The sequence below is a fragment of the Corvus moneduloides genome, chromosome Z, assembly GCF_009650955.1.
Source record: "Corvus moneduloides isolate bCorMon1 chromosome Z, bCorMon1.pri, whole genome shotgun sequence".
Taxonomy (NCBI): domain Eukaryota; kingdom Metazoa; phylum Chordata; class Aves; order Passeriformes; family Corvidae; genus Corvus; species Corvus moneduloides.
The window spans coordinates 45,446,378-45,464,556 of NC_045511.1; the positions used below are offsets into that span (position 1 = coordinate 45,446,378).

Consider the following 18,179-nt stretch of genomic DNA (forward strand, 5'->3'; position numbering starts at 1 on the left):
TTTCTTTCATGAGGTTTTCTCGATGAAGTTGGAGTTGACACTCACTGCCTTTTGGAACGTAATAATATGTGCTAAAATAAATATTTCCATGTTATTTGAAGTACTGGAATATTTTGTTATGAAACATTTAACTAAAAATTAAAATGGGTGAATTTGTCATTGCTAAGGAGTAATTTTCAAATTCTATTACAAATTTCTTTCAGTAAATTCTGCCCCAATGGAGACACCCTCAATTACTGAGGGCAGTGATGGCCATTAATTTTTAATTATTTCCATTGTTTGCCTTTCAGCATCCAGAGTTGCTTCAACATTACAATGACATAACTACCGTTAAGGAATTACAAGAGATATTTGAAATGCTTCTGATTTAATCTAATTCTGTCAACTAGGAGATCCTTGGAGTGTCATAAAAAATCTAACACACAGCTAACATTTTCCTCTTTTCCCCCAGCAATATTTCATTCAAGAGGTGTAAAGAAAAGGTTTGAAAACATTCATTACCTTATTCCACTCACTTATTATTCTCAAAAAAACACAATACTCTTCTCCCAACTTTAAAGGAGCATTATAAAACTTCCCATAGTAATGTCTGTCTCCAAGAGCAATTGACATGTTATCAGCAACATCCTTCGCCCGAAATTCAGCTGCCACATATCCTTTAATGTCAGTGGTGTTACTAAAGAAAGTTGTAGCAGCAAAGGAGTCACAAATAAATGTGCTTTGCAAATCCAGAGGAAGCACAATCACTTGATAAAGACTAGAGGGAAACAAAAAAAGAGCAAATATTAGCCCTCATTTCAAAAAACTAAGCATCAGATATTCATTAACTCATATTGGTTTTTTCTATTTGTAGCCTCTTAACTGCTTTTTATTATCAATGCCCAATACAAACACTTCTTACACTAAAATATTTCTCTGTGTGTGTGTTCCACTTAATTTTTAACCAAAAGCTCTGCATGCATAGCTTAGAGCTGAATCGTCTTATCACATGCACGTTATTGTTACACGTTTATTTATGTTCAGAAGAACATAAAACTGAGATACTTCAGACTCTCTCCTCCTCCTTCTCCTCCTCCTCACACTGAAGTTCATTTATTAAATAATATACCATTTTCTCTAAAAATGACTTGTAAGTTCACAGAAACAAGATTTTTCTATTGAAAGGAGGAGAGGACAGGTACCATTTCTAAAAAAATAAATCAAATCTGTCTTCATACCTCCCAAAACAATGTTCAGTCTATGGTATTCAATCATAGGAAGACCACTAGGGTTCTTACACCAGCGATTCCACGAGATGTTACTAGCTTTCAAATATTTTCTTCTTCAGTGTAATATTAAGTTACCTTTTCCTTCTGGCACCAACAGCACTTAGTAAGCGGTAAATCCTTTTACTCTAGAAATACATTTAGGTAGTAATACACTAAGTATGAAAAATCTACTTCAGAATATGCATAAATGAGGACATTATTCACTATTTCCTCTGGCTCTGGGGGGGAAAATGTACTGGCTGCTTGAGTTTGTTGGAAAAGAAAAATCACATGAGTAGAGGTGTGTTTGGATCCATCAATAAAGATCTACTGTAACCTAACTGTGGAAAAGAAAAACAAAACCAAACCTCAAAGCTAGTGATGAAAACTCACAATTATCCAAACTAGGATCTTGGTCCACAAAACAGGGAAAACCTGAAGCTAAATATTACCCTGCTAAGGGGGAAGAAACTGGGAGGTACAGCTTAAGTTTTTCCATTGCTAAAAAAAATAATCTAGCCACCCAAAACAGTTCTAATCTGTATGTAACATGAATCTGCACAACGTTCATTGAAAGGGTGAAGAGCACAGAGACAAACCTGATCGGTCCATTTTGATCTTCTGCTTTCCGGAGTCTGAGCAAAGGTGCAGAACCTTTAACTGCAACAAATTCTACTTCTGGGAAAGGGGGATCTAAAAAGTAAACAAACACCAGTGGTTCAGAAAGGTTTTAGAAATATTTCAGACATCAGTTCCTAGCTACTTTTCAGCTCCTTTTTCAGTTGCTAGCTACTTTTTCTGCGAAAACATCCTTAATTGAGTCTTGAACCCCAAACAGCTAATGCCTGCCAGCAACAAAATTGGCCAAAGAAACCACAGAGCAAATATGAGCTTGGTGGTCTGGCAGCCCCAAGTGAAATCCCTGTACTGAAGTACGTTTGCTAGCTGGGAAAAGAAGAGATGCCCAAAAATGGTTGTTGATTACAGAGGAATGAGACATGAAAGCTTTGTTGGAAGAAGCAGTATTATTTATTAGATTGATTGAAATGGTCAGGGAGAAGAAAAATATGAAACTGTGCACAGAGCCCATTGCAAGAAATACAATGGTATGAGTAAAGGGTAATTTAGTAGTGCCAAAAGCACTTTCAAGAAGGCAACTTCCTTAGATACTGCTCATAGATATGCTCATAGTCGGGTAGCAACATCCAGGCTCTTAAATTGGATTTCAATATGTATACAGACCTTTAATCTGTTCTAGTGGGAATTTGCATCAAGGCCAATGCTGAACAAATACTTCTTCCTCTAATTTCAATGGCAGTGATGACAGCTGCACAGTGATATGGAAATTACCACTACCAGTCTGGAAGCAAAAATGAAAATAGCTTCAGTGTGCACAACCAAGGGGGCACAGTGTGAAGCAGGGACACCATCTACCCCAGAAGTCTGAAAGAACTTGCACAGGTAAATACAGGTGCAGCTAGGCTTTTTGAACACCAGTTTATCAGGCTGCTGATGTGATTGATATCTGACTGCAGAGTAACAAATGCAGTACTCATGTACAGAAAACCAAGGTTGCAGAGCTAGAAAGAATAATCAATGTCATGAAAAGAAACAAAAGAAAATCAAGGCAGATTTCCCAAAGTTAAGTTACATCAGGCAAAATATTGCTGAGATGCCTGGATTCTGCAAAGAGCTGGAATACAAATAGTTGCATGTATCTTTTGAAGTATAGAAAATCATTGGTTTTGCAGGAGAAAATGAAGCTTATTAGAAAAACTGTTAAGAGGGTGAGTAACCACTAAAAAGGGAGCTGGAAATATACATCAAGCTGGAAGCAGAAGTACTGGGGCGAAGGAAGGTTATTAGAGGTTAATACCACCAGCATTTTGTTAACAATCATGGTGCAACATCCCAGTATGTACAGATGAATTTTGCTGCTCAATGTTAGAAATATAGAGAGGTTACACAAGGAGAATAGTATCACCTTTACAGCTTTTGTTTTGCCGAACTGGGATTAAATTCACCAGTATAAAGTACAAGGTGATACACTTGGGCTACTAATAAGAATTTATGCTAAATATTCTAATTTCCTTCGAGTAGTAGGAATGGCATGCTAGTACATCTCAGAATGAGGGTTAGGCACCAAAATGACAACAGAAAAAAAAAATCCAAAAGGCTGCTCTAAAAGGCATAAGAAACAGGCTTATGTAATGCTGGAATAGTACCAACAAAGGTACACAAGGCCCATGTGTGACCATTTCCCAGTGCCTGAAGTTCAAATCATCAGTGTGACAGAGCTATGTGAAACCAGTTCACAGGATTTAAGGAAAAGATGGATAAAGAAGAAACCCTCTTGTATGAGGCAGACAAAATCTCAGGTTTGTAACCTATGAAGAGGAAATCTGGAAGCTTACATGATCTCTGCTTTAAACAGAGATGAAACTTGTGAAGGGATAAAACTTAAGCACAGTATGCCCAAAATAAAACTATCAGGCCATACAAGCATCCCTAGCAAGAAAAACCCCTACAACTTTGACGAAAACTATCCTCAAGAGAACTTGCCAAAAGCCTACCTACCCAAATAAACAGCTTTGGTAGTTCCCTTTACAAGGTTATCTTCAAAACCAGGCTATGGGTGAACTATCAGTGAAGAAATCAGCTACGAATGTTTAGAACTAAAATGAGAGTAAGATTTATATAGTGGTCTACAGCTTCCTCCCCAGGGCAAGCAGAGGGGCAGGCACTGATCTCTTCTCTCTGATGACCAACAACAGGACCTGAGGGAATGGCCTGAAGCTGTGTCAGGGCAGGTTTAGGTTGGATATTAGAAGAAAGGTTCTTCACCCAGAGGGTGGTTGGGCACTGGAACAGGCTCCTCAAGGAAGTGGTCACAGCACCAGTCTGACAGAGCTCAAGAAGGATTTGGACAATACTCTCAGGCACATGGCGTGACTCTTGTGGACATCCTCTGCAGGGCCAGGAGCTGGACTTTGATGATCCACATGGGTCCTAGACCAGCATATTCTATGATTCTATGAAAGCCATCGTTCGACAATGTCTTTCTTCCCTCTAGCAGAGGCAGGGCGGAAAACCCTTTGCAAGAGTTTTCTGAGTTAGTGAAACGTGCTGCATGGCTGCCTGCAAGAACAGGAAATGCTCTTTGCTTTGGGTCTTTTCAATTCATCTGCAACTGCAGATACTGTAAGAGATACAGGTAGAATTTCTATCTGAACAAAATAAATGAACAAATAATATTTGATAGCCAATCTTTATGCCCTTTGCAAATTGCAAACTCAAGCAAATATAATTTAAGAGCCAGAAATTATCTGTTAATTTCAGTTTTTCCTCAGCACCGACATTGTCAATAGACAGAGTAACAGGAAAATATATCTGAAGGGTGGATTTATGTGGTATACTTCTTGTCTTCCTTTGTTTTTACATTCAATATCACCAAAAGACACTATTATTAATTTCTCTTAAGAATTTTTCAATTTCCAAGAAAAACTTGGGAAGTTCTTCTCTCATGCCAGCCAGAATGTGCTTTGCATGCAACAGTTTTGCATTGTTTTTCCAGATAAACATCACAAGAGGAAACAGATGTGGACTAAGATGCCAAAAAGATGCTGACTAAGGTCAAAACAATTAATCTTTCTGTATTTATAATTTGACAGGAAAATACAAGTCATGAAAATAAGTAGCCATCCAGAACTGACAGCCCTAGTAACTGGGTAAAAGAGAGAAAAATCTGAAAAAACACATAGTGCTGTTAAAAGTTGGAGGCTTTTGCTGTGTTTAGTTTCTGGTAAAAAAATAATAGTTATTAAAAACATCAAGCACACAGAAGACAATCTACCTGTTTAAATAAAAAACCAGCTTGTAGCAATGTGAAGGAATAATAGTAATAATAATAATAATAATAATAATAGTAATAATGATAATATTGAAAGGAATAGTTTAATTTTTTCTTCAGTGATCAGAAAATGAACTCTGAAGGTGTTATTCCATATGCAGTATTGGCACACTCTGACTTTTTCAATAAAAGAAGAACTTTGCCAGAAATTAAACATTTAAAAATACAATTTAAAAAAAAGAAGTCTGCTGGGAAGTCATAATTATTACCAGATTTAAAAATCCACATGTTAAAAATACTGACAACACCACACAGAACAGCTGGAGGGAAAAGGGGAATACTACACAGAAGTGAGGACTTGCACTAGGTGAGTTGGGTGGAGAAATCAAGATCCTCCAGTCTGTTCAGGTGCTGTTAGCGCCTTGCCTTTCTTAAAGAATTATTTTTTTTAACTCTTCACCAGCAGAACAGACTAGCATATCTGTAGCAACACCAGGAAAACAGAGAAGAGCATAGCAAGAAAAGAAAGTATATCCAGAGATAGTCTGTCATGGGCTAGCAGGCATAGTCCTGGAAGGGATGTCCTTGCTAAGGGGTGCTTACAGCTTCCTCTGGGACCTGATAGAACCTATCAGCGGCCAGTTTGAATATGGACAATTCTCTAAGCCACTTAAAGTTGTGATCACCTCTGTGATCCACACTTAAGAATACACAAACCCCCTCCCCCCCCAAGCTCTCTCTCGTTTCCAGTGCTGGGACAGGTGGCTGCGGGGCCCGAGTGGGGGCCAGCGGGCCCGGCCAGGCCCTGCTTGGGCCAGGCCGGGCGGGGCCACGGCCATCCTGGAGCCGATGGACCTGTTCCAGCCGTGGAACCCCCCCCCACTGCCTTGCCGTGGGCAGCCGGAGCAGCTCGGCTCCCCTTCTCCAGTGCGGCCAAGATTCAGCTGAAGCTTCCCTGCTGTCTGGCAGAGATCATGTGACCAACAGCGATAAGCGACATTCCAGCTGGAAGGCCAAGGTGAGATTAACCCCTTTATTGCTGTGAAGAGCTGAAAACCTGAGGGAAGAGAAAGAGGAGATGCTTAAGGCTGAAATTCTGTTGTAAAGCTATGGCGTATCAGAGTACCTGTTGTAATTTCATGAAGGCAGGGGGGTGGAGTGTTCAACTTGTACTTGTGAGCAAAAGCACCTGTGCTGAGATAGGCAGATGCTGAAGCAGCTGTAATTTAATGAGAAGTTTGAACAGGGAGAGATGGACCAGATGAGGACTTTTACTCCAAATGGAAAAGCAGAAAACCTCAGTTCCTAGAGATGCTCCCAGAGATAGTCCTAAAGATGAAGATGAGGACCCTTTGCTCCCAGGGAAAGAGAAGGGCCCCTGTTCTTAGAGATGAAATGCTCCCAGAGATGGGTGAAGAGAACTTCTGTTTCTGAACGGCTCAACCTTAAAATTGCACCCCAGTAGCTCAAGATTGGACCCTCGAAAGCAGTTGTGGGAAAAGCTGCAAGTTGTGGGAGGGGACTCTCACATGAAGTGAGCAGACAACCAACCCAGGTGGCTGTCTCGTTGTGATGGTTTCTCCATAGCATGAGCAAGAGAGACGACTCCTCCTAAATGAACTGAACAAGGTTATTACGGAAGTGGTAAACAGACTGAATATCTCAAGGGTTGTCTTTTTACATTGTCAGTGAGAGAAGGGAGGAAGGTGGGGGGAGAAGTGTTCTGAAGGTGTAGTATGATTTTTTCCCTTTTTTCCCTCTTTTAAATCTGTTAATAAATTTCTTTATATTCTTTTCAAGTTTGGTGCCTGCTTTGTGTTTCTCCTAATTCTTATCTCGCAGAGGATAAATAGTAATGAGTATTTTGGACAAAACCACTACATAGTCCCACTCTGAGAACTTCCTTGTCATAGCAGTGCTGTCTTAGTAACACTTGAACGTTTCATACAAAGGCTGATTTTCTACAATAAGAATCCATCTACTGATTTTCTCTCTGAACCTGACGGAAAGCTGCAGGGAAGAAAGTATATGCCAGGAAGTGCCTTCTGCTGCAGCAACACTGAGAATCATCACACGCCTCAATGCTGGAGCTAAAGCTTGCTTGGTATTATGCTGTAAGGGCAATGGCAAAGTTTTAAAAATAATGATGGAATTGAACAACAAAGTCAAAAATCACATAGCAACTCTTCACCAAACTTAACAGTTCAAAGGAGTCAAATCAAAGACTCCTCTTAAGGAGGGGTTTTAACTAAAACAACTCTTTGGTGAAATAAGACCATTTGCATGATCTTAATTTCTTGCAAGCAAAATTTCTTGCATTTCTTTCATGGTTATTTGAGGGCTTTTTGCCCAAAAGGTTTTTACTGACTTTTAAAACAAGGAAGTCAAAACCACTCCTGTTAAAGTAAAACTAAAATAAGGTAGAAATTTAATACAATAGAAAAGGTTGCTTAACATTTGTATTACTGTTTGAAGAGTAACTTTACTGTAGATATTTAAACATAATTGTTCTAGTACAGAGTAAGAAGAGATTTTTCAGTTGGAGAGGAATATTATCTAAAGAGAGGGAAGGAAGGAGAATAAATAAACCAAGACCACATCTACAGGAAAAAATAATTTAAATCTTCTTTAAAGACTGGTCATTTCTGGGACTCCCACTCATGTGATTCCCTTTGCTGACTGCAGCCTTTGTTCTCCTGATCTGTGGCTGAATGTCACACCATCCTGTTCATCATCAGAAAGGTATGAATTCAGCCAGGCAGACAGCACAGATGGAACCAGGGCCCCGTGCCGTGTCCCCAGCCAGGCACAGCTCTGCCTGCAGCCTGTGCCGGGCCTGCTGTGGGCTCCTGGGCTGGCAGAGACTGAGCTCTGCTGCACAAATGGGCCTTTCTCTCACAGGGAACACTGCCCAGGGCCAGGATGTCTTTGAAGTAAAATGGTCCTAGGCAAGGAAGGAAAGATGAAAGCAGGGAGATGCAGCTTAGGGGACCTTGGCTGGGACCTCTCAGTCTTCTCCATGCCAACAAGTGACTTGCCACCCTGCCCTCACCCTGCAAGTGAGTGTAATCCACAGCCACACAACAGACAGGGAGCCAGCTCGTGGCCCATCAGGTGTTTCCTGCATCAGAGCAGGGCCTGAAGGGGCCCTGATTGCAGCTGCAGAGCACCTCTGGGCCAGAAACCCCACCTTTAAAAAGAAACTTGCCTACATCTTGCTGCTTCTTGTAGGGATCGTTTCTAGCTTTGCTTTCTGGTCGTCTGACTCTGCTGCCTTGTGTGTAGGTGAGCCAGGGTGATTCCTGGCTCCTGCCTCATCCCTACCGGAACATTTCTATGGTTTGTCATCTGCTCCAGTTCCTCCTGCGGCACCTTTCCCTTGCTATCCCTAAGAACAAATTGAGTTGTGTTGCATGCTCACTTCTGCTGTCTGCAGAGCCATGGGGAGGTGTTCAGGGTCTGGCAGCAGAATGGGAGCTTGGTGCTGTTGGCTCAGGCTGTTTGGGGTAGTGGCATGCCTGGTCCCTCCACAAGAGTGGACCTGGTATGGCAGCCCCCTAACCTCAGTGAAAGAGGTCTGGTCTGGGACCCTGCAAACAGCCACCACTGCTCCCACTCCACTTGCAAAGCGATATCAGGACCTTGTCTGCCTAAGCGGAGGGCGGCAATGTGCTGGACTCTCAGGGCAAGCACCCAGGCTTGCAATGCCAGCCACTTCCTACATCCCCTGCCTGTGCTCAGTGCTCTGCAGCTCTGTCTTCCACCTGGACTTTGGCTGAGTGTAGGGGTCCTTTGCACAACTTGGAGCTGCCTAAATGGGACATGGGGCACAGGCGACCGGCATATGTTTTTATGGACCAAGATGAAAGCACTTCAGAGTAGCTGGCCATGGAACAGGAGGAAAGTTTGGACAGAGAAAACTCAGCACGGTGCTGTTGGTGTTTTCAGCTAAAGGGCCTGAGAGAAGACAAAATGTTTTCTTTTGCTTCTTTCTCTTCTGTGAGCAATCCACCTTAAGCAAAGAGTATGGAAATCAGAGTTTTATTCTGCTTGTAAAGCACTGTCTATAAAGCATAGACTAAGTCACCCGTATCAAATACTTTGTAAACAGAATAAGAGAAATTATCTGAATGTTCATGAGTTCACAGATAGTTATGAAAAATTCTTACTATGGAGGAGTTCAGAAAAATGATAGAGAAGTGGTGTTCATATGAATTTAAGTATCACGCATTTAAATAATCTCTGCACAAAAATACAAAGTGCATGCATATGTATGAAATTGTTTACATGACTGGCAGCTAATTTCCCCCTACATTAAAAGAAAAGGAATCATGCTCATGTTTTCATCACTCCTCTTTCCCCATTACATAAATCAGAAACTCCCTTCTTTGCAATTCTTGTGCTCTGATGCTGCACAGTTTACTGGACAGTTTCTCTGGAGGTACATGATGTGCTGTCAGAGTAAGAGCTGTCAGATCACCACACCTCCAACAGTCTTTCACTTCCTCACTGGAAAGCAGATTTTGGGTTTTGCCTCCTTTTCCAGACCTTAAAGAACCCCCTTTATGAAAGAATAAGTCTTTTCCATTCTACAACAGATAAGAACAATAGTCTACTTTTTATGTGTGTGTGTACATCCACGGGTAGATGAACAAATTAGACATCACAACCTGATCTGTAATATAGTACATTTTCCACACACCAAGACAAAGGAGCAGGGCTCTAGAAGGTTATACTTAATATGTGATGGAATACATTCTCTTAATTCACTTTCTAGACTCTCTGCTTGTGTGTCTACTTTCTGACTCACATGCTCATATGAAGATAGAGATGAAACACATGTGAGTACGTGGCCTGCAAGTAAGTCCTGGGCTAAACCAAAAAGAGTAGCAGCTGAGAAACATAGGAGGTACTACAGTTATCTGAGGTACACAGACTCAAGGTCAAGCCTACCCAAACCCACATGTTTGTAAAAAGTACATGTACAAATACGTAAGAAATTGCAGCATGCGTGAATAGTATACCTTGAGCAAACTCAAAATACAGCTTGATTCTAAGCAGAAAATCAAGAGGAGGAAAAGCAATGAGAAATCACAATTGAACCTAGTATGAGTTATTTTACAAGAAGGAAATATAATCAGTACCTCAGGCACAAAAGATCTATTTCTGGTGTCCAGAAAATTTCTGTCTTACTATGTCTTAAGTCACAGTGGTCTGCTCTAAACAACAAAAAAAGCTAATCAGACTCTATAAACACACAGGCGTTCATGAACTCCCCAAACACCACGGTTTTCATAAAGAATCTACTCAAAGCAAAGCTCACAAACAAATTCAAATATCAATATAATTTTAATGTGGTTGAACTGAAGAAATTACTCTTATTTAGAACACTGGCCACGAAAGTAAAACAGTCCTAGCTCCCTATTTAGTATTCTGTTTTTCAAACACTTGAAAAAAAATGGTTACAAACTTCAACCACCTTAAATTCATAAATACCTGTAAAAACAGGTAGTGAAATTAAGAACAATGCCTCCCCTGAGCATGCCTTAATAAAGGACATTCCAAAAGGAAAATGCACAGAGCCATGTGTAAGTACTGTAATCACAAGTATGCCCACAAGATACTCCTTTTCTTCTCTGGAAACAGACATGAAACTCCTTCTTGCTTAAAAGACAATCTGCTACCATCTTTTTACAGCTACAATATAATCACTGCCTAGTAGTTTTTGATAATTGACTAAATTCCCTATTTCAACTAGACAGCTGGTGAGAGTTTCTCTAAAATAAGTTAAGACAACATAAAAGACTTGCAAGATGCCTGTAACAATCATCCATGGAGCATTTTCTAGACTGTATTTACCATCCACAAGATGACAGGCAAAACCAACTTTGTGCTCAGCACTGAACTATTTTTTTAGAGGATGCTACTTGCCAGGGAGGAAAGTAGGCTTTTAGGTCCTAAGTTCTTGGCTTTTATTCTTTAGAAATACTATGGATATAACATATCCTCATTCAGGATGATATGGGCCTAGATACAGATATTGAGGATATAGAGGCAACTTCCATAACATGCATTCATAAATCTTGTTTTTTTGAAAAAATACCCGAAGTTATTGCTAGCATTTACATACTTATTGTATTCTGCAGCAGTCTAAAAATTTACAGAGATTATTATCCTTGTCAGGAAATTAAGTCTGTAAGGCAGTGACCATCCAATTGTCTGGGACATGTCTCTTCACACTATTCAAGACTCCACAGTTAAGATTTTCCAAACTCTCAAAATGTAGGAGGTTTGTAAAATTCAGGGAGACACAACATCTGGATTTGCCCCCAGCTGTGGAAACAGACCAACTGATCATGTACTTCTTAAAGGATGGCATGTGAAACCTTAAACAAGGAGTGAGAACCTAATCAGTAAAACACTTTTGTAAGTCTCAGTTTCCCTAGCGCTTCTGTGCTTAAGGCATATCTTGCACTTAAACAATACCATTTAGCCAGAAAACCACTAGAGCAAATAAAGCCACTTTTCAGAATTAATTTGGCAGATAAATTGAAATCATTCCATCCAGCATGGAAAAAACCCCATCTGGTTTAACTACATACATGATTACAAAATAACTAGACGAATAAAGATGAAAATTATACACCTATTCTTAAATTATAAATACTTTTTATATAAACTAAGCTGCTTGCATAGGTAATGCAATTTCAAGACACAAGGCACAGAAATCGAAGCAGCACTGCCAGAACAATTATTTCAGCTGTATCCTTTTCATCTGAGATGAGAAAATAACACAATTAATCTTATTTAAATTCTCGTTATTTGGCAAGTTTTGTGGCAAGATCATTATTGGCTTTTTAATTTCCACCCAATTCCTGCAAAAACTGCAAAAATACATAATTTTATGGTTTTTCCAATGAAAGGCAAAAAATAAGAAGTGTTTGCATGTCAAGTTTTAGATAAAGGCTCCTAATATGACAGCATCACCAATCTTTTATTGCTTATTGAACAAAGTAACTGCTAGGTATAAATGGGCTTGTGTAGTAAAATCTTCTTTCAAAATGGAAATGACCTAACTTTTACACAATGACCTTTCCTGGGGCTATGCATGTAGATTTTTTAGGCACTAACTCAGCAGAGAGGAAAATATGCCAGCTGCCAAGATACAAATACCATTTCACACAGCACCTGTTCTCTAGAGCTCTGCCGAGTAAGTGACCTGATACAATCCTGCAGAATTGAGGAAATACCAGGGGATGACAGAGTAAAGAGCTATTCCTTTACTCTGAGTATGTATTCAAAAATTACCTCTATCAACAAAATTCTGAGATATCTTACTAGTTTTTTTACAAAGACACGTGTACTCATGAACTCATGGGCACTACTTTTGAGTGACAATTAGGAAACTTATGAAAAGGAATTACTGCATTTCATTACTGCAATTCCATTTAAAGAAGAGAAACAAACAGGTAGTTGTAAATCTTAAACAGGAGCTTTAGGAAACAAGAGATATTTTACCTTTCATGAAACTTAAAACCATCAGATTTACTATTGAAAATACAGCAATACTATCAATTTCAAAACCACCACAAGTCTCAAGCTCTTCCTAAGCAGTCAGAAAGGAATTGATTCCATCTAGTGGCTGAACAGAGTTACAGACACTCAGAGAGATTTCTCACCGATTGTAAATTTGTGTCCCTGACAAGGAAGAGTGACACCATCACCAAACATGCACTGCACTTCACCTAATACAAAGAGTCTGACAGTGCAGGGACGGTGCAAAGCTGTTCTGAACAAAACGAGACCTGTAAGATATTTCTCATCACGGCATTTTAGTGCCATACCCCTCACTAAATCATTAAGCCCAGGGTTTTCCTTCAGAAGCTTATTTGCTCAAATGTCTTTTATGTTTTTTACTCTGCCAATTAAAGGCAAAAGTATCTGTCTGAGGTACTTGCAGATTCCCATACTCTATACCTTGGATTCTTTAGGCTTTAGTGGTATATGTTTCTGTTGCCACAAATACCCATACACAGTGCAGTTGTGTAAACTAAATACCCATAAACTCCACTGTGGAGAGAACTTTTACTGAAGAAGTTGCTTAGCCTCTAACAGGGCAGGGAATTTAACCCATCTCCCCTAGATACCAGTCTTGTGTCTAACCCACCAAACTATCTTTTCCTTGATGTCCCAAAACGACACATTAACACTCTGCAGTTAAATTTCTCTCCCCCTTCTGCCTCTGAACCCAACAAAATCTGTGAAAACAAACAATGGAAATTTTGAGCATGGAAAGAATAGTTTGACAACCCACCACATAACACTGAGATCAACAATGTAGATTCACTTGAGTCCCTTACACCTGCTAGGTGCATTTGTAAATATATGAAAATAAATGGCAGGACCTACCTGTAATTTGTGTTGTCGTAGAAACAAGCAGTGAAAAATTCAAAGCTACCATGGAAATATTAATAGAGTAATTGGTGCCTGGTTGCAAATCTAAACAAACTTCAGGAGCTTCCTTCTGTGTGGAAAGTTCAAAGGTCATTTCATGAAAGAAGTTCTTCTGATACCAACGGTGGCCTTGCACATGAAACTGTAACCAAACAATCATAGCAAGAAAACTGAAATGTTATAATACATTACTTGCATTCAGCCACCTCATGCTCTTAATTAGAAGAAACAGCAGAAGAGAGCACTGCATATGGTGTGTCAAAACTGTTGACACTGATAGTTACTCAAATTCCAATGCTACCAAAATTTGATCCGTCTTCATCAGATCAGCCATTTTCCTGGTTCTTTCACTTCTCCTCCTAGTCTATCTGCTTTTTTATTACTACTGTAATTTCCCCCAGTCTCTATTTCATACAGGTTTCCAGTAACAGTTCCCTTTCATTGTAGTATACCCTCCTGGTGAGTAATAAAAGTAAGCTCACATGAGCACCTCTCCAGTTTCTCCCTGAGGACTGAGACAAAATCAAATTCTTTTGACCCATGTCAAAATGCCAACTACATTCCACGATCTGTCGACAGACACCTATATTTCCAGGGAAATTTACAGGCTCCTGGGTTCTTTTTTTGTTTGTTTGTTTGTTTCAGTAGGATTTTGTGTTTTATTGTTGATGACTGAAATGATCATGAAGTTATTCATTTAAGGCCACTCCTGATCAAATGATTGCTCTGTTAAAGAAAACCAAAATGCTTGCTGTGTATTAATAGTGCACTAATTTGCCTTTAAATAGATCTCATGCCTTCAGATAATCTCTTAGTGCCTCCTTAAGGGAGGTACTTGAGACAGGGAGACTTGAGACAACAGCAGGTGGTCAAGAGTCCTTGTGACAGAGGTAGTTCATGTAGAAATTCCTTGCTGGGATAAGGGAAGACTGAAGGCATACCACAAGGCACAGGGAACTGACTCAGTGGAACTGGAATAGAGTTGTGTGAGGCCTGAATATGGAAAACTTGAAAGTATAGATAAGAAGAGCAAATTAAGAGTAAAGTATGGGGGAAAATAAGCAAGAAACAGGAGACTACAACAGAGCGTGGTCTTTCTTTGGCTGCTATGCAAGATTACTCTTTGGGTATTCATGAGACACAGTATTACAATGAAGAGCACTGCTAGCAGTGAGTGTTTGAAAAACTAGGTTTTTTCACAAAGGGGATTGATAAAAATTGCTTTCCAGATTCAAAACATAGATTGTCACTTACTGAGTATCTGTCTTCCACATCAGTTCCCCTGACATTTCTCCTCCATTTCAAGCAGGTATCATTAAAAATGAATACATTATTGAAAGCTTCCTTTACTGTAAAGACAATTAAAAAAGGGACCAACTTATTATAAAAACTACCTCCTTCAACCTAATTGAATATGAGTAGCTGAGAATAAAATTTTAAAAATGGTTTTTAATTTCATTCTCTTCTGAGACAGAGGTAGGTTATAATTTCTTTTTGAATGAATAAACAAGGTAAGTAAAGCATAATCATTTTCCAAAGAAACTTTGGGAAAACCCAAGCATGCTATTAAGGAAATCCAGCACACGATTTACTTGTCCAGGCCTAGAAGGTTATAATGACAGAAGGACCAAGGGTTCAGGCCTCCTGATGTAAATAAATTATCACAGAACAATTATTTTTCATAGTTGATGCCCTTTAGGAAAAAGCATGTAAGCAAAAGCATTTTTGTGAATTCCAAAAGCAATTATTTCTCAAGGTCTGTCTCACCAGAACTAGTATGTCAGAAGGCAAGCTTAAAGTCTCCTTGACTAAAATACTACAGAAATCCACTGTTAGAACATGCCTTCTGTACAATTACTGATAACTTCCAGAACCCTGTTAATCACTGCTAAACACAGGAGCATTGTCTGGAATGCTCATACCAGATTAGATCAGTATCACACAGCCAAGCAACAGGGAATTCTCCTACAGGCAGAGAATCATATTTCAAGGCAAAAAGTGGAAACCAGTAGGCACAGTACCACAGACCAAAATTCTGGAACATAGCCAGAAATGTCACTGTACCAATCCTGCCTCGGCCAGAATGCAAGTCCTGAAAAACCAAATTTGCCAGATCTTTCCAAAGGGCACTTACTGCCACTGCTCTCCTTGCTCAGAGAGTCATTGGCCAAGTGAACAGAAAGAAAACACCTCGCAGGAAAGGAGGACGCTGACAGTGGCTACACGCATGTAGTCAACATAAAGAATAATGAAGTCTAGGAAACAGCCAATTTTCCTGTCTGTTAGGTTCAAATCAGTGAACTCTGAAGCACAGTAAGTTCTTTTATAGGCACATAGAATACAAAACACAACCTACCCTTTGTTTGAATTGCTACTGTAACTGAGACAGTGATGTTTGTGGAAGAAATGGTAGTTATATTCACCACATAGTTACTTCCAGAGTTCAGATCTAAACACACTTTTGGATTATCTTCACTTGTACTGATGTTAAATATCACATCTTCTGAGAACATCTTCTCATCCAATCTTTGGCCCAGTATATGAAACTATTGAAACAAAGACAGTAGTGTGATTTGTTGTGGCTCTTCAAAATTCAGAATACTAGTTTATTTAATCCTACTAGTTCTTAAAGGAAACACAGGATTACATCTCGTTTAAAGTATCAGTTCAAGGAAAATAGATAGGTTTTTGACGAGCTGCAAAATGGCTTAATAAATTGGATCTTTATTTCTTCTGGCTGCTAAAATTATTGATATTTTTTCATGTATTTCTACAATAAATAGAAGGAATCCATTACGGAATCTAATCCAATCTATTGGGAACCTAATCCTTTGTGGACCCTAAAAATACCTTCAACTCAAATAGTAGGGTTTAAGCAAATATTTTTTTCTTGCTTACAGCACACAGATAGAAACTACATGTACTTGTTACTTTCTTTCCCTTTTGCTAGTTTTCCCCCCTTGGCCCACAGAAGCAGTTGTAAGACCGAATGTCAAGCAGCAGTAAAAGACAAGCTTCCCTAAGACTGTCCCTGTGCAGTGAACAAGAAATCTGTTGCTTGTATGACATGAAGTGACAGACAAAGCTCACCTTCTCTGGCTGTTCTGAAGTGTCTTTCAGATAGCTGAATTCAGGAAAAGCATGTGCACAGAGCACATTATACCAGAGATCCGCAGCTTGCCAGTTACCACTGGCTGTATAAAAACCAGTTTTGACCTGTTAGGGGAACTGGGGAGCTGTGTTTTCCATCTCAGCAGTGCTCAGTAAAATTATACAAACTAAAAATACTTTGGTTATAACAGAGGAGGAGAAACATGGGTTGTTTTCCAAAATTATTACCCAACCTTGAAATGTTTTCCACATTAATGTACCTACCCTGGACACCCTTTTATGTTTTCCCTTACTTGTACATACTAAAAAAATAGGAAAAAAAACAAAATCAAACAACACACACACAAAAAAACCCCTTTCTTGGGCTGTTACTGTGAAAACATGGGAATTCTTATCGTGTTGTTTTGGCTTTCTGTAACACTGACCAAATTATTTGTTTCTGAGAATTTATACCTTAATTTTAATTCTCATGCTCAAATAGTTACAAAATCTGGTTTCTATTTCCATGAGAAACAGTTCTCAAATGTTCATGTATACTTTGGTTGAACCTTTTGAGCAAGGCACACTATTCCAATATACCTCGCATCTTATATCCAGTATCTGCAAGGGATACACTGCTCACTTGAGATGCTTGTCACAGACAGGGACAGAGCCCAAGTTTGCAGTGTTTTCTGTGGCAATGTGAGCTTGAGCTCTTCAATGGAACTTCACTAAAACATAAACTTATGCTGCAACCTCTGACAGATTCGAGCAGGTATTTAGGTGATTTACTGGAATGAGACGCCAAAGCTTTTGAGCTTTTCAGCTGCCTTTAGAACAGGAATTTTCTTCTTTCCTAACCCAGTTAGTCACCTCTGGGTTTCTAGGTGTTTCACTGGGAAGATCAAGACAAACTACCATACAAACAAAACCCACAAAACAAATATTCACTGCTGAATCAGCAGATATAACCAGGACAAAGCTACTCTCAACCTCAAATACTTCCATTACTGCCCTACTTACTGTGTATGTTTCCTGCATTCCCAGTCTTCCGGTTTTCCTTTGCCACCTCACACATGTTTCATTGAATATGGAGAAATTACTGAATAATTCCTCCTCTGTGAGCAAAAACATTAACACAGAAAAAATCATTACTTCTCATGCAAATCTTATGTTAGGAGCAATTGCTTATTTCTTACTTTTCCTGTGGTTTGGTCTTGGGTTTTTTTTTATTTGCTTTTTTGTCCAAACAGGAAAAAACAAAAAAAGTAAGCACATGTTAGGTAGAAAGCGCTCTCTTAACTGTGTTGGCTACTAAACTTAAAATAACAGGCTAAGTGAAGAAGCATGTCCTGAGCTAAAGACTGTGAAGTCCTTAAGCATACAGTCAGCATTACATAAACTGACCCATGAAGCTTCTAAGAAAGCTTCTGTATTAGACTGGAAAAGAGTTTATTTGTAGCTGAATGACTGTTTTGGTTCATTATTTACTTGGGTTGGTTTTTAAAAGGTGTTGATATTTTTTGTTGTTGTATAAT

At 39.3% G+C, this 18,179-nt stretch overlaps 1 protein-coding gene across 7 annotated transcripts in view; it reads right to left on the reverse strand.

Annotated features, from left to right (window-relative positions):
- SUSD1 (sushi domain containing 1) overlaps positions 1-18,179 on the reverse strand; it is a 46,840-nt gene that overhangs the window by 8,993 nt on the left and 19,668 nt on the right. For 5 of the 7 annotated variants that reach the window (XR_004237643.1, XR_004237644.1, XM_032097007.1 and 2 more), the window contains 6 exons: positions 17,665-17,759; positions 15,908-16,097; positions 14,806-14,900; positions 13,507-13,693; positions 1,847-1,940; positions 502-757 (listed from right to left, as the gene is read on the reverse strand). Coding sequence is in view for 5 of the 7 variants with exons in the window: in XM_032097007.1 (XP_031952898.1) it covers positions 502-757; positions 1,847-1,940; positions 13,507-13,693; positions 14,806-14,900; positions 15,908-16,097; positions 17,665-17,759 (917 nt within the window). In the remaining 2 variants the exon portion in view is untranslated. The remainder of the gene's footprint in view (positions 1-501; positions 758-1,846; positions 1,941-13,506; positions 13,694-14,805; positions 14,901-15,907; positions 16,098-17,664; positions 17,760-18,179) is intronic. The other 2 variants (XM_032097009.1, XM_032097010.1) reach the window with 2 other exon arrangements.